The 14,889-nt window shown below is 36.0% G+C and overlaps 2 protein-coding genes and 1 pseudogene across 6 annotated transcripts; all 3 read right to left on the bottom strand.

Annotated features, from left to right (window-relative positions):
* Positions 1-2,410: 2,410 nt before the first annotated feature.
* LOC120141937 lies at positions 2,411-4,945 on the bottom strand. Of its 5 annotated transcripts, none has more exons than XM_039156695.1 (5): positions 4,785-4,945; positions 4,094-4,260; positions 3,670-3,960; positions 2,843-3,255; positions 2,411-2,722 (listed from the first exon to the last, which is right to left on the bottom strand). In XM_039156695.1, the coding sequence occupies exons 2-5, from the start codon at positions 4,232-4,234 to the stop codon at positions 2,479-2,481; spliced, it is 1,089 nt and encodes a 362-aa protein (XP_039012626.1). In that variant the 5' UTR covers positions 4,235-4,260; positions 4,785-4,945; the 3' UTR covers positions 2,411-2,478. The 5 variants fall into 5 exon arrangements, with proteins under 5 accessions (XP_039012626.1, XP_039012625.1, XP_039012627.1 ...); XM_039156694.1 differs by having other exon boundaries at positions 4,094-4,256; positions 4,785-4,944; XM_039156696.1 differs by lacking the exon at positions 4,785-4,945 and adding an exon at positions 4,389-4,405.
* Positions 4,946-6,191: 1,246 nt separating this feature from the next.
* LOC120141914 lies at positions 6,192-9,999 on the bottom strand (annotated as a pseudogene).
* Positions 10,000-12,770: 2,771 nt separating this feature from the next.
* LOC120141934 (probable carotenoid cleavage dioxygenase 4, chloroplastic) lies at positions 12,771-14,632 on the bottom strand. The gene is given in 2 exon segments (XM_039156691.1): positions 12,771-13,555; positions 13,558-14,632. Coding segments are annotated over 2 exon segments (1,845 nt in total). The 5' UTR covers positions 14,618-14,632.
* Positions 14,633-14,889: the final 257 nt, after the last annotated feature.

Here is a 14,889-nt window from a genome sequence, read left to right as displayed (position 1 = left end):
ACCAGTTTTGACTTTATTTTAATATAAATAATTTGCATTCCTCATTTTCTAACTACTTGTCCATAGTTAGGCTTAAAACGGTCGCAATCTGTATGATTGAAAGCTAATGGTATTTGGTAGATTTAATTAAACTTGTTTCCTAAGTGTCTTTCTCATCTTAATTTATCATTATTTGCACATGAAAGATAAAAGTGTCTCTGTCACTTTGATCTTAATATAGGTTTTATATGATTTTTCTTAATTTCGATTCAATTCGAGCACAATATTAATATATTTGATCTAACCCAAATCAAAATATTAAATTTATATTTAATTTTGACTTTAGTTTTTAAGTTACATATTTAAGTTATATAATTTAGAATCCCTAACATAAAACCAACACTTACATCTGTCTTGAACTCTATCTGAACGGACCATATTTGTCATGGTTTTCTTATATTTTCTCACTCATCCTCGAATTTCTCTCATTTTCTCACTCATCCTCGAATTTCTCTCATTTTCTCACTCATCCTCGATTTTCTCTCATTTTCTCACCAACTAAAGAAAACCACCAGCATTCAAACTTTGACTCAAAATTATTTTTACTTTTTTTTAACTTTAATTTAACCAAAACGGACTTATAAAAAAACAAAAGTAAATAAAACACAATTTGAGAATAAATGGAGAGGAATTTGAAGAATATGTAGTAATTAAGGGAAAAAATGAAGATGAATTTATGTTAACTTGAATATAAGATGGCATTTTCGTAGATAGCATATACGATCAAACTTTTATAATTATATTGAAAGAGATTGCTGGGAAATATATATATATATATATATATATATATATATATATATTGAAATGGAAATGAAAGGATACTTTAAGTTATTGGATATGGTGTATTGTGTTATTATGTGACATGAAAATGTGGTGTTTGCACTGAGAGAGAGAGAGAGAGATGGATAAGAAATTAGTGAATGAATTCACATGGGTTTAGGGAATCGGTGGTCCAGAAATGGACAAAAGCAAGTAAAGTCCAGATAACCACTCTTTTGTGACGGTGTGGTTGTCATGAACTCGTTAGATCAACACGTTCACTAGTAAACAAATCAAATCAAAGAGAAAGGAAAATAAATATCCATGCATGATGCCTGCCTACTATCACGTAATTCGCCGTCGCTGTATATATATATATATATGTATGTATGTATAAAATATCAATTTAAAGCATATTATATAGAAAGGGCAAGCCACCACATGCATGTGCCTCCGCCTTGCCGGCTCAATAATTGCCCATCTCATCACCTGCTTTCCCATTTTTCTTTGCCTTTTTCCCTTTTCCAATTGCCAGCCTATAGAGGTTTCCATGCGGGGTAATGAGTGTTGACTATGGCAATATTACTCCAAACTTTTACTTCTTATACTCAATTTCTGCAAGTTGCATGCATGTTCTTCATGTCTGCATTTCGTTTGATCTGAGGAATGTTTGCTTCTATCCAGTCATGTTGATAATTTTTTAACCCCGTGATCATCATGGTCATGATCCATTCAAGTATTTACAGACAAATATATATAATTTTCTATAGTTTATTATACTTCCTCCGAATCTACATCACCGATCAAAACCTCCGAAAGAAATCCTTTCCCCATAAAATTTCTAAAGTTTTTAAAGACTTTAGAAATATGTTGTTCTTCCAAGGGTCGCAACCCTTCGATTTGATTGCCGTCGATTCTATCATCAAAAAGGTATATCGTAAAATGATTAGGTTAATTCAGTTTACAACTTACAAATAATAATCATAACCTTGAGTCTAACACTAACGTTAGCGGTCAATATATAAATCTCCATATATAGTTAGAAAATGAAATCGTCATTCTTCGAAAAGAATATCGACTATGATTTTTCATTTAAACTAAAAAATATATAAACTTCCTAGAATTGTCACAATCTAAATATAACCGTCAATAAAGTTAAAATTCATGATATTTTGATTAGTAGATGCAAACTTTTACAGGGAAAGATCATTCAATTGTTTCTATGTTAATTGTGTGAATATGAAATGAAAGCAACAGCTGACATGTACCTGTTCGGTCGGTTCCTACTTAATATATATATATACTGTGTATTTTATTTAAGAGAAAATCTCGCTCAACATGCTATTTTCAACAATGCATTTTCACCTTAATTTCCGGAGATGATTATCACTATCCTATATTAATATTATATATGTATTTGTCAACCGCGGAGAACTTTTCAATTTGATCCCCATGTGCATAAATTACTTCCTGGTCAATGGCAGTAACATAATATTTATATATATATATACACACACACACAAGCTTAAAATCATCAGGTCTTCTTTTACCACTGGGAAACTGGAAAGTATTTAATAAAGATGAATAATGGATACTGTTCTTATTTTACAGAACTGTCTCCAGCAATAGGGTATTTTCTTTTATTTGATTATTTTAATGCACTAATTGCATCTACCGATGTCAATAGCAGACATTGTTTGATGAAGCGGATGGTCGACCAGCCTTCACCGGATTGGGTCCCCATATAGTTCCTTCTCTACCACAGTGGCTTACAGTGAAAGGATCCACCTGACTTAGATCATTATACTCGGCCACGGAAGCAGCAATGGCTGTTTCAGCAGCCACCTTCTCCCTTTCAGCCACGGCTTTCAGTCGCTGTCTTTCAGCTCTTGAGCCAATAACCTGCCCCAGGATAGAAGCTCCGTCCCACCTTCACCTCCACATCATACTAGATCATTTACGCCACGGAAGCAGCAATGGCTGTTTCAGCAGCCACCTTCTCAGCCTTTCAGTCGCTGCTTTCAGCCCCAGGATAGAAGCTCCGATGGTCAAGGCCATAGCTGTTTTAGGCATTAAGACAGATTTCCGAAGCATGGCTATGAAGGGCACAGCTGCGTGCACAGCTACAAACCATGATAAAGAGAACTTCTTAGTGTGCTCCTTCCAAGCACCCAAAGGCACGTTTGCCGCCATGCCCAGGAGAGCAATGACAAACATCTTTGCAGGCAGTGGCTGAGGGCGTAAGTTTTTAACAAGGGCAGTGCGCGCTAGGGCAGCCCTTGCAGCAACTACAGCAGGGGGACATCTAAGCTTAATTCCAGGTGGGGGCTGAAAAGATGTAGCCACAAGTGGTAGGACATGACTTAATACTCTGTAAGATTTTGAAATTGGGCAATTCCCAGTTTGTAACCACTCGTTTCCAAATGCTTCATGGTTTGATGAATTTCCTTTCTGAAAGATCATAATACATCTAAGAATCAGTGTAGTTTGCAATGATTATCTTGTATCTAATGCATCATTCAATAGGTATCTGGCAAATTACATTTGATATGCCGGTGCTTATAAAACAATTGATTTTCTCCACAAGACATCAACGTATTTCAGAATTAATATAGATGGAGCCTAAGATAGTATACTGAAATATATTCAGACTAAATCTTTCACAGTTTGCTAAGGATTGTTTGCTCCAAAGTTGATTTTGAGACCTCACAACATGTTATATTTAGGGTGGTTCGGTTCTTATTAGTAAATGCAGTCTTGTGCAAATTATACTTTCATTCATCTCTTCATTTTTTTTTCTGTTGCCAAATTCTTTGAATGACTCCTCTATGGTAGAACATCGCATTTTCTATAGAAAAAATGTGTGATTACCTGACAGGGTTCTTGCTTGTTAGATGAGTCAGGTTTCTTTTTTTGGTTCTTCCATTTATCCCAGAAGGGACCAAAGCCGAATGGCCCTCCTGAACTAAAAGCTGACAGACTGATTGTTGCAGTTCTGGCCGCTAATGGGTTAAATTGGGTGGTAGGCTCCTGTTTCACTCTATCACAGTGAACATCAGACCTCCCTGAGAGAGGCACAACGCCATCCTTCCCATGAAAAACCTTAAATGCCATATCAAAATTTGGACCATCTTCAAATATAGGACCTTTTGCTCCCTGTACCTGCGGAAAGATATAGACGAAATCAACTCAACGGCAAGGACTACTTAACAGCTCAGAATATACACACACACACAGAGCCAATGCAGGAATCATACGAAAAAGAGATGATATTAAAAGGAGTAGAAGAACTTACAGGCGCGGGGAAATTCAGCGGGGAAAATGAAAAGTTGGTGGGTTTGTTAATGTTATTAAGGAATGGACATCTCTGAATGTTCGACTCATTAAATGAGCACTCAGACATGTCCTCATTTATTCCCTTCAACCTGAAGTCCATTGTTTCTAGTAACCAAAACAATCTACCTGCAGCAAAACCTTCTACATTTCAGAAACCAATGGTTGGATTGACATAAAGGGAGGGCAACGACCTTCAATTTTGAGAATACAATGAAAAGCAGATACAAAATAGATGGTTGCTGAAGGTTCCTTCCTAAGCCAAGAATATTGATTGCACTCCTTTGAAGAATCAAATTTGATAAACAGAATTTTTTAACTAATTGCAGAAATTATAAAGCTAGAAGCAATTGAACGCTAAAAGCAGAAAACCCTCTTCATTACAACCTTTAATTCGAGCTGTAAACGTTTAATTTTAAATTCATTAAAAATAGGATAAATAATAGAAAGAGCAGCGAGTAAACATATACTACTATCATAATTGGAACTGAATGGTTCAAGCAATAGCAATTCCAAGAAGAAGAAGAATAAGCAATTATCAATATTAGTGATTCGGATGAAAACAATACTCGCAATTTATTTATTCATAATGACAACAATCGCAATTTAATTTTTTTCAAAATTACAACAACAACAATAGCAGTAGAAATTACCAGATGAAGGATTTCCTCGATGTGTTGAGCAGAGCCTGAAACTTGGAAGCGGAGGAGAAAGGCGAAATTGCTGCAAACAAACAAAAAGAGAGACAACGTGTGGCTGACACAAACACTAATTACACGATTCGAGAAAGCGGCTCTGTTATTATCTCTGGGCTGTGACTTTCAAGCAAATGACCGTCACATGCTATTTTGCCACGTTGCCTTCGTTCGATTACCAGTCAAGTCTACCGCAGCCAATATCGAATGCGGTAGCGAAATTTAACATTCTATTAACAATTCAATTAATCCAAAAATTTACAACCTCTATCAAATTATATGCTACAACAACTATAACAAAAATAATATTAAATTGGCAAATATCTGCCATTAGTTACAATTAAAACTCATTTGTTTTAATTTATTTTAAATATAAAAGTTTTCCTACAAAAGATAATTAAAAATATTTTATTTTATTTATAATAAATAATATATTTATGGGTAAACTACACTATTCACTGAACTTTTCTCTCCCCTATTTCACTCATTATACATTAAATTTCTTCAATTTACTCACTGAACTTTAATATTAATATTTTTTTAGTCACTCAACGATGATATAGATTATTTTATTATTTTTTCATATGACATATCATATTTTTGTTAATATTTTAATATTATATATGATTATAATAAAAAATAAATTTAAACATATTAAATTTTATACTCAAACTCTAAATTCCCAAATTATACCCCAAACTAAAATCAACACTCTCACGACAACACCTTCTCTCAAGTTCTTTTCTCAACAGCATCACCTTCTTCTTCCATTAAAGTTGTCATTCAACATTTGTTAATTGTTATCGACCGAAGAGCGAGCCATTATCTGTTGATGGTGGCTGAACCTGTTAACGGTGAGGGTGAGTGGATTGTAATTTGGATTTAAGGTTTAAGATATAATTTGTAAATTTATATTTAAAATTTATTTTTTATTTTAATCATATTTGGTATTAAAATATTAATAAAAATATGACATGACAAAATAATAAAATAATCAATCTCATCATTGAGTGACTAAAAATACATTCTACAAGTTCAATGAGTAAATTGAAAAAATCGAAAATACAATGAGTGAAATAAAAAAGAGAATAAAGTTGAGTGATGAATGATGTAGTTTACCCTATATTATTTTTGTATCAGTTTGTCAGCGATGCAATGCAACTTGGACATTTCATGATAAGGAACAAGCCATATCTGTAGTTATAAAACAAAGGTTCACGGTACAACCAAAGATTATACGAAAATCCCATTCTTTTACATGTAGAAAATATAAAACCCTGTATTTGCAAAGATGTAGATTGAGTTGAAAATAAATACACCAGAACCACAATGCCTGAAAAGCTACCCTTTTTCCATTTGCCAAGTTCACCAGCCTTTTTGCATCCATATGTGCACAGCATCAAAAGTTTCATGCATGCCAAAAGCAGAGCGCTTTGCCGATAGAGCATCGGACTCTTGCATCTCAAATATGGGTATACATATAAAAATTCCATGCATAGGAAATTTCATCTGCCATTTACTCGTAACCAAACTACATTACAACCAAAACAAAAAGGAGAAATGGGAGCAAAATGAAAGTCCAACACCCAAAGTGAAAACAAATCACTTTAAGGTTGTCAAAAACAAACTCGTGGAATGGGTACAATGACTTGCCAAAAAAATATGGACTGATTTGAGGTTCAATACATTTTCAATAGACAACAGAACCAGCACCCTACCTGTTGCCTCAAAACACCTCCATATCTCCCAGAAGAAAAATCAGTGCCTCAAAGGTAAAGGACCTGAGTTTAGGCAGTCTCTGGCCCAATGTCCAGTTTGATGGCACTTAAAGCACTCGCCAGATCCACGGGCAACACTTGTCTCGGAGTACATTCTATCAGAATAGTCCCTACCAACAGACTGTACTGGACCATTCATTATGGTAGGACAATTTGTAGAACTATGACCAGTAACACCGCAACTATTACGGAATATATTCATGCTTGAAGCAGTTTCTCTAAGCCTAGAACCACTGTAATGGTTTCCATATTGACCCCCTTGGTTTACCGGCAACCCATATTCTCTACTAGCAGTTGGTGGTGCAATACCTCTGCTTCCATCAATCCCAACGCCAGCATAATTCAAACCAGGATTAGGAGTGTTGAACTCTGCCTTTGATGCAGAAGGACCAAAATCATTTGTTTTAATCTTCTCGATCAAATCCAAAAGGCACTTTGAATTTGATGGAAATTTTACTTTCTCTACTTTCACCACTGTTGATTTCACACGCTGTTCATCACTAAAAATTTCTTCCTTCACTTTCAACTTGAATATATATTTATTAAACATAACTTGACGCGTGATTTCCATGAACTTTTCATCATCTTGGTTTTCATACCTCAAATGGTACAAATCTTTTGCAGACACCCCCATTAGTTCCTTACCAGATTCCTGAAAAGCAGTCACCCATGTTATGCCTGTATGATCCTGTATCTGGAACTGAATTATATACCTATAATCACATTCGTCCACAGCCCTATCACATTTATCACACCACCACTTCCCATCTCCATTATTTGTAACCTTTTTGTTGCATTGACGATCCCCATTCATGATAGGACAAGCTGTATAGCAGAAATTGTCCAACTTGATATATGCAATCCTTGCTACTACTGTAACCCAATCTGGCTTCTCAGAAGTTCCTAGCTTCTCATCTTTGATTTGTGATAAAGTTTTTCTATTATCTGCTCTACTCACACTTGATGTTTCCCTGGAAATAGATACAGAAGGAGTGTTCCTCCTGTACTAACAAACCACTCCTTTAACCTGTGAGCCTCGGGAAAATCAGGATCTATAAATAACTGGGTTGTAGAGATAGAGCCCACGGCCTTCCCATTAAATTCACTCACCCTACCAGCTTTCACAGCCAGAACTGGAAACTCTCCAGAATCACACAAAGTTTGGAGCTTCTGTCCTTCAGCATTGCAAAAAGATCCCCACAGAGTTAATTCAACACTTCGACCAGACTTGTCCCTCAAATGAAGGGTTCTCTTCTGAGTTTCTATACCATTTTTCCTCAATATTGAAGCAGCAGGACTGATAAATGATACCACACCAACTATATCCACCATAGTATTGTTCTCCATACCTTCAATTTCACTTATGGTACGGAAATTAAATTGCTGCTGTGGAATTCTGTTGTCATCCTCATAACATAGCTGTACTGTTGATGTGCTATCAAGAAATATTTCATGCTCATTATTAAGGTGATTAAAAGCCTTCTGAGCAGGTTTTAGACTTCCCCTAGATATCAAATAAATCTTACCAGCTTCAATCTGGTTATAGAACTGGTCAACCACGGCATTAAAGCAAGTCACTCGTATTTCCCCACCATCAGAATCAAGAAGATCAAAGGAGAAAACTTTACCTTCACCACGAGCATTATTATAGCGCCTAAGTTCTCCCTTGGCTGTTACTCTGGCCTTTATTGTCCACCTGCCCTGATATGGATTCAGAGCAGAAATTGGGATTATCCTGGGTGGTGCTTCATTCTTGGCTACTGGACCTCTGTTACCGTACATTGGAGATGGCTGCTGATATGTGGGTATGGATTGGAAGTTAGAGGTGCTTACAGGACGTAAAGCTGCTGGCCTAGGATTATTGAGACCAGCACTCCGGACACCAAATGATCCAGGAAAACCAGGAGAAGGATCTGCTTTAGGATAAAAGGATGGCGCATTAGCAGCAGGACTTCTTATCTGTTCAGATTCATTCAAATGAGTACCGCCTTGCCATTGGTTCATTGTAGGCTGTTGCAGAGTAGCCCCAGCTGAGTTCAGCTTATTAGCCATGCTGCCACCAAGTGAACTTCCTCCTAAAGAGTTGGTGTGTGCCATCACTGCCCCGGGTTGATCAGTAGGGGCTTGTGTGAGCCTGGAAGATCCTGGTGCTGCTACTGGCTTCCCAATAATATCATATTTATCAACTATCACCTCCAACTCGATAATAATAACAATCCTGCATGAATGGAATTGAAAATATGGTCATGAAGACAATTAGCACAATAAGCTACGCACATATGCCACATAAATCACACATCTTGATTGAAAAGCTAATCTGGAACCCCTCATCAGAGTGTAGGGCTGATAAATTCATTACATGGAAAATTAAAATCAAACTCAAGAAGATACGAGCCAAATCAAGGGTTAGACATATACATGTGCAGTACTATACAATATCCAATATCCAAGCATTTGAGCCAATGACACATGTTAAGATCCAACAAGTAATTGTCATCCCAACTAAAAATCAACACTAAACACTGCAAGAACAAAAATTGCAGACTCGAGTAACTGTAACTGTAGAATTGAATTGCTGAAATATCAAATAAATCAAGTTTTTAATCACAATTTACAACAAACACAATTCTAGAAATACATTACAAGAAATCAATCAAATTACACCCAAATCCAGCACCATCAATTAACAAGGAAAATAAGAAGAAATATACGCATCCGCCTAAAAACACAACAAACAGACAACTAATCACGTCTCCACGAGTTGAAAACCAAAGAAATATAACTTCTTTACATCCGAAATGGATCAAAAAAGAAAAAAAATAGTAATCAAGAAAAATAATTCTTCTTCTTTCACATAAAAACATATAAAGAGAGAAGAGAGAGAGAGAGGTATACATGCGATCTTGGATTACGTTGCAAATGTACTGAGTCAATTGAATAACGGATCCAATCTGCAACTTTGAGGATTTCACAAGTTCGTTCTTACTGGTAGCGAGCATTCATTGCTGGGTCAACGACCCATCCGACAGCAATAGCCTGTACCTCTCGCTCTTTTTCGGTACTTGCTGCTGCTGCGGATTCTTCGACGTCGTTTGAACCTCTTTCAGTTCTATCACTTGAAGCAAAGGTTTCAAATCCCTCTCCGTCGACACTTCTCTGCTTATAATCCGAGACACCGCCCCCGCCGTCAGGTTCAGCTCCATCGAAACCGCTAAATTAGGGACTTTTGGGCACCAACAAGCAGTTTGGGAATGATGGGTTGAAATCTTGAAAGAGATTGAAGGAAAATGGGGGGGGATGAAAAATCTAGGGCAAAAAATTTTGAGGGCCACTTCACTTGGCAGTTTATTGAGAGAGAGATAAAGAGCGCCAAGTCTCGAGTTTCGGAAATTTTGATTCCAATTCGCGGGAATTATTTTTTTTCGAAATGCGTAACGTGTCCTACTTCGACGGTAGTGCAGTGCTGCACAAGTTTTTAAGACATGGCTTTATTCAAAACTGGCCCTTGAACTATATCTTATTTTCAAATTGATCCCTAATGTTTGTTACAAGGGCACTAACTATCAATTTGTTTTTGTTTATTCGGAAAAGAAAAAAAAACTAATAAAAATGAAACACATGATCGGGTTCTATTGGATATCGTACTTTTTTGAGAAAAAATGGGAACACAATTGGTAGTTTAGATATATTCGGAGTATAAATATAAATTAAATTCAAATCTTGATTTCACGAAGTTAAAAGTTTAATTTTTTAGGGTTATTTATATTATATGTCTCTAAACTAATACTATTATTTTAAATTGGTCTTTAAATTTTTAAATATTTTAATTTTATCCTTAAATTATGATTCTCATTCTAAATGCATCCTTAAACTTTTGAATATTCTAATTTCATCCCTAAACTATGAACCTTTTTCTAAATTAGTCCTCAAATTTTGAATATTCTAATTTTATCCCTAAATTCATGCAAATATGTTGAGTTGCTATAGTGAAAAGTTTAGTTTTCTGTTTTTTGTTTTTATTTTCTTTAAATTTTTTAATCATATTTTCTTTTAAAATTTTGGTCATATTGTACATAAAAAAACCACTGATCATATCTAAAAGTAAAAAAAAATGAATTTAACTGATTTCAATTTTATTTGATTTAATATATTTATTTTTAAATCGAATTTTTATCAAATCAGAATAATTTTGTTTTAATATTTTAAGATTAAATTTAGTGATTTCTACCCTTCCCTGACCCTTCACCCCGACTCTTAAAGACTTATTTATATCGCATGTCAACTCTATCCTGTCATCAATGATTTCTACCATTCCCATTGACCACACTCTGCTAAAAGAATGGTGATCGTATCATGGTCTTCCAGTGTCCAGAAACTCTCGGAAACTTTGATTGATCAATAGCGGCTGACCCTTCACCCCGACTCTTAAAGACTTGTTATTTATATCGCATGTCAACTCTATTCTGTCTCTCAAAGACATATTTGAGCATATAATCTATATTTATTTCATCTATGACTATGTATATCAATATAATTCAATATGAGGCAGTTCATACTTGAAATAACATTCATTATATAACATCATAAATAAACTAAATATCGATGCATTTTATATTAACTTTTGACATATTTAGAACAAGTCAAATATATGATTAATGACATAAATATCATATCAATATAAATAAAGTAAATTCGTCGCATCTTACTAATGATGTATAAAACATCCATGTATCATGTTATGTATGCATTGCACTCACTTTAACATTTTTTTACGAGTCAAAATATAAGTCTCACTAAGCTTTAAGCTTAATCTTTTTCCTTTCCTTTGTTGTAGTTAGATCCGTTTTGATTGATGTCTATAAATACATCAAACATATAACTCAAATAATCAAAAGCACATGTTAAAATCCATCTAACCCATGCGCATATAGTGTAGGAAAAATTCATAATATTCATTTTAATACAACATTGTAATTACAATGTTTCCTATGCTTCATTCCACCTTAACTTACTTGAATTCACCTTTAAAATTACAATTTAATTACTCAGTTAAATTAGTCTTCATCCTCCATCCATTCTAATTGATGGAGTATAATAATATTGAATCGGGTACAATCTACTAAATTTTCTCCTTAAAATTACAATTTAATTACTCGTAAAATATTGTTACAAGCAAATCACTTCTTCAATAAAGAATGAAACAAACTAATTGATATAATATTAATTTTGGTCCCTACAACTTATACATTCTATCAAATTAGTCTTCATTTAAAACAATTCAATAAATTTAACCTTAAAATGTATAAATTTTAGGGACTAAAACTGTTATTATATCAACCATGACTAATGTATAATATTTTAATTAAGTGATTAAATTATAATTTAAAAAATAGGAGCTAATAATTGATTGACTTAGATGTATTTTACCATTGTTTTTATTAGTTTGCATAAGCTTCCCTTTCAAAGAATAATAGCGGAATTATAATATAGGAGTTGCAACCCTTAGACTTGGCCTGGACGTTATGTTTAAATCTAGGAGGTCACATATCGTATTTAAGTTTTTTTATATTTAAAATAACTTTAAAATTCATATAACAATATGATATAAAATTTATTCATAATAAGGATTCATACGATAAAATATATATATATATACATATATTAGAAAACCGTATAAAATATTTACAGAACAAAATACCGATAATACGTATGAGATATTTTTGTATTTTAACAAAAAAATCGAGAGATTTGTCCTGCTTGTTTAATTAATCATAATAATGGTGTATTAATATTGTGCCCAAATAAACTAGATTACCCAAAAGTTACATTTCTCTATCTTATGTCTTTGTTAGCCTTAGCTGGGGGGTAAAGTAAACTGATGGGGGGACCAATTGGGACACGGCAATCAAAGCTGTCCTCTTCTATGGTTGTCTCTGATTCAGTTGTCATTTCTGTTCTCTAAGAATCTAAGATTAGAAGGGATAAACATGAATTTCTTCTTCTTCTTCTTAGGCTGCAATTAAACCGAAAAACAAACTGTTTAAAAGTTGAATCTATCTGTAACAAATACATCTAGGTACTGTTTATCCAGTGTTTTAATCACCTTGTAACTTCATCTGCTATGGTGTATACACTTACAACTACACGTATACATATACATATATATCTACAGCTTTTTCAGATCACTTTCCCTCACGAATAATCCATGGAAGCCGTAGGGCACCCTACGGGGCAACCTCACAGCTGCCACTATGTCAAGATCGGGTGATTTTGCGTCCATCACCAAGAACCTCGACTCTCCTGTGTTTTCATTGTGGACATATGAGATCACATATCCGTCGTCCTCGTCTGCATCTGGATTCTCTGGTTCCTTGGCTACAAAGAATGGCTCCCCACCAAAGCAACCTGGCCCGTACATTCTGCTAGCCACCGTGCACTCTCGCCGCGCTCCGTTGGACACATCCAATTTCACCACCCCTGCTATTTTTGGCATGGGGTCCCCTACCGCAGCGTACATATATTTGTTCTTCTTAGCAACATAAGCTGGGTTCAATACTGCGAAGTCCAGATTTCTTGCTGAAACTGGATGCCTTGTCACTATCCCTGTTCTTAAGTCGATTCTCACCTTCTCCACTAAAGCATGAACAAGCTCCATTCTCTCCATGGTATGCTCTACTGATAGAATGTTGGGTGCCAGCATGACTATGGCGTTCCCATCATCTTCGTCCCATGCATTGATGGCGTGTATTAGGTTGAAACCAGGAACGTCGAACCACCTCATTTCGGACTCATCTTTTGCGTATCGAGGGATGACTCCGATTCTAGGTACTTTAGCCGGGTCTGCACCCACCGGAGATCCACCTCCAAAGATCATGTCCATGGGGTTCATTCCTATCTGTATATCCGCAAATATTGCATACTTGTTTGTAATTGCAAAGTCATGGAGAAAAAAGGACGGGTCATAGAGAATATAGGCACGTCTGGTTTCTTATTTCCATTAGCATCAAAGTAAAAATATGTTAGATATGGAGGCACGGGGCCATATCGGAAAGCAAAAGCCTCGCCAGTGTTGGCGTCTATCTTCGGGTGAGCAGTCATGCTCATGAACAACTTTCCATCAAAATCAATGCGACCCAATGTTTCTACGTCCCCTGTGGATGTTAAGCGAATGGAGTAAGGTAGATCTGACTCACCGAGTGCGTAGAGCCGGTTCCCAAAAAAGGCCAAGCTAGTGTTTGCAAGGCCAATACCGTTTGCAGGATTGAACTCGCCGGTTAGAATCCTGATGGCGGAAAGAGCACCGCGTGTTGCAGCGGCCGTTAGGCCGTTAAATCCGGAGAAAACGTTGGGAAGAACCGGAGAACCATTTTGTTTCTCAATGGAGTACTTGTAAGTCTTGACATATCTGCTACACAAAGTGGCGTTGCCGTTGGAGATTCGAATGGAGTGAAGCATACCATCACCATCGAAGAGGTGGTAGGGTCCCCGAGGGAGGAACTGAGGGTTGGGGCCATTACGAATATATGCACCGTCGAGGCACGACGGGAGTGATCCTTGTATGACTTCACACGGCGTAGGAGGAAGCTCATCGACAGGAGCGAAGTTGTGGGAGAGGACGTGCCTGGGGTCGACTGAAGGCCGGATTGGTGGGTCTATGAAGTTGTTTATGATGTCGTCAAATGTGTTGAAGATCATAGTGGCCAACTTTGGCTCTACTCTTTTCTTAGCGACGGCTGACGGAGAAGCATATGATGGCGGTGGTGGTGGTGGAGGCTGAGTTTTTGGAAGTTGGGGTGGTGGAGTTTTGGTGGTGGTGGTAGTGGTAGTTGGAGGCTTTTCTTCAATTCTTACGGAGGAAATGTAACGGCGAGGAACATAAGATGGTGGTGAAGTAGATCTGGTGACAGTTGTCGGAGACCGGAGTTCTGTTGAAGGTGGTAATGTGGAGAGAAAGGAAGAAGAAAAGACGTCCATCACTGTGATATTGTAATTGTGAACAAACACACAATCCATCGTATGGTTAAATAGATTTATAATTCCACACTCCAATAATATCTTCATCGGTAGGATGGATATGTGATGGAAAAACAACAATTGCAATACATTTATAATTTGCATGGCTTAATTAAATATATTTAAATTAATTAATGAATTTTAAAAATGGATTTAGATTGCATGTCCTCTCTTCCTCTGTTCAATACAATAGATCATACTTTTATGGTTGGAGCATTTTAATCCCGTACAACTTTACAACACTAGTTGGGTGTTGTCTTCCATTTATACCC

This window comes from Hibiscus syriacus, unplaced genomic scaffold (assembly GCF_006381635.1).
Source record: "Hibiscus syriacus cultivar Baekdansim isolate YM2019G1 unplaced genomic scaffold, ASM638163v2 tig00110816_pilon, whole genome shotgun sequence".
Lineage (NCBI taxonomy): Eukaryota > Viridiplantae > Streptophyta > Magnoliopsida > Malvales > Malvaceae > Hibiscus > Hibiscus syriacus.
The sequence above is the reverse complement of the archived record's forward strand: the minus strand, read 5'-3'. Positions and strand labels throughout refer to the sequence as shown.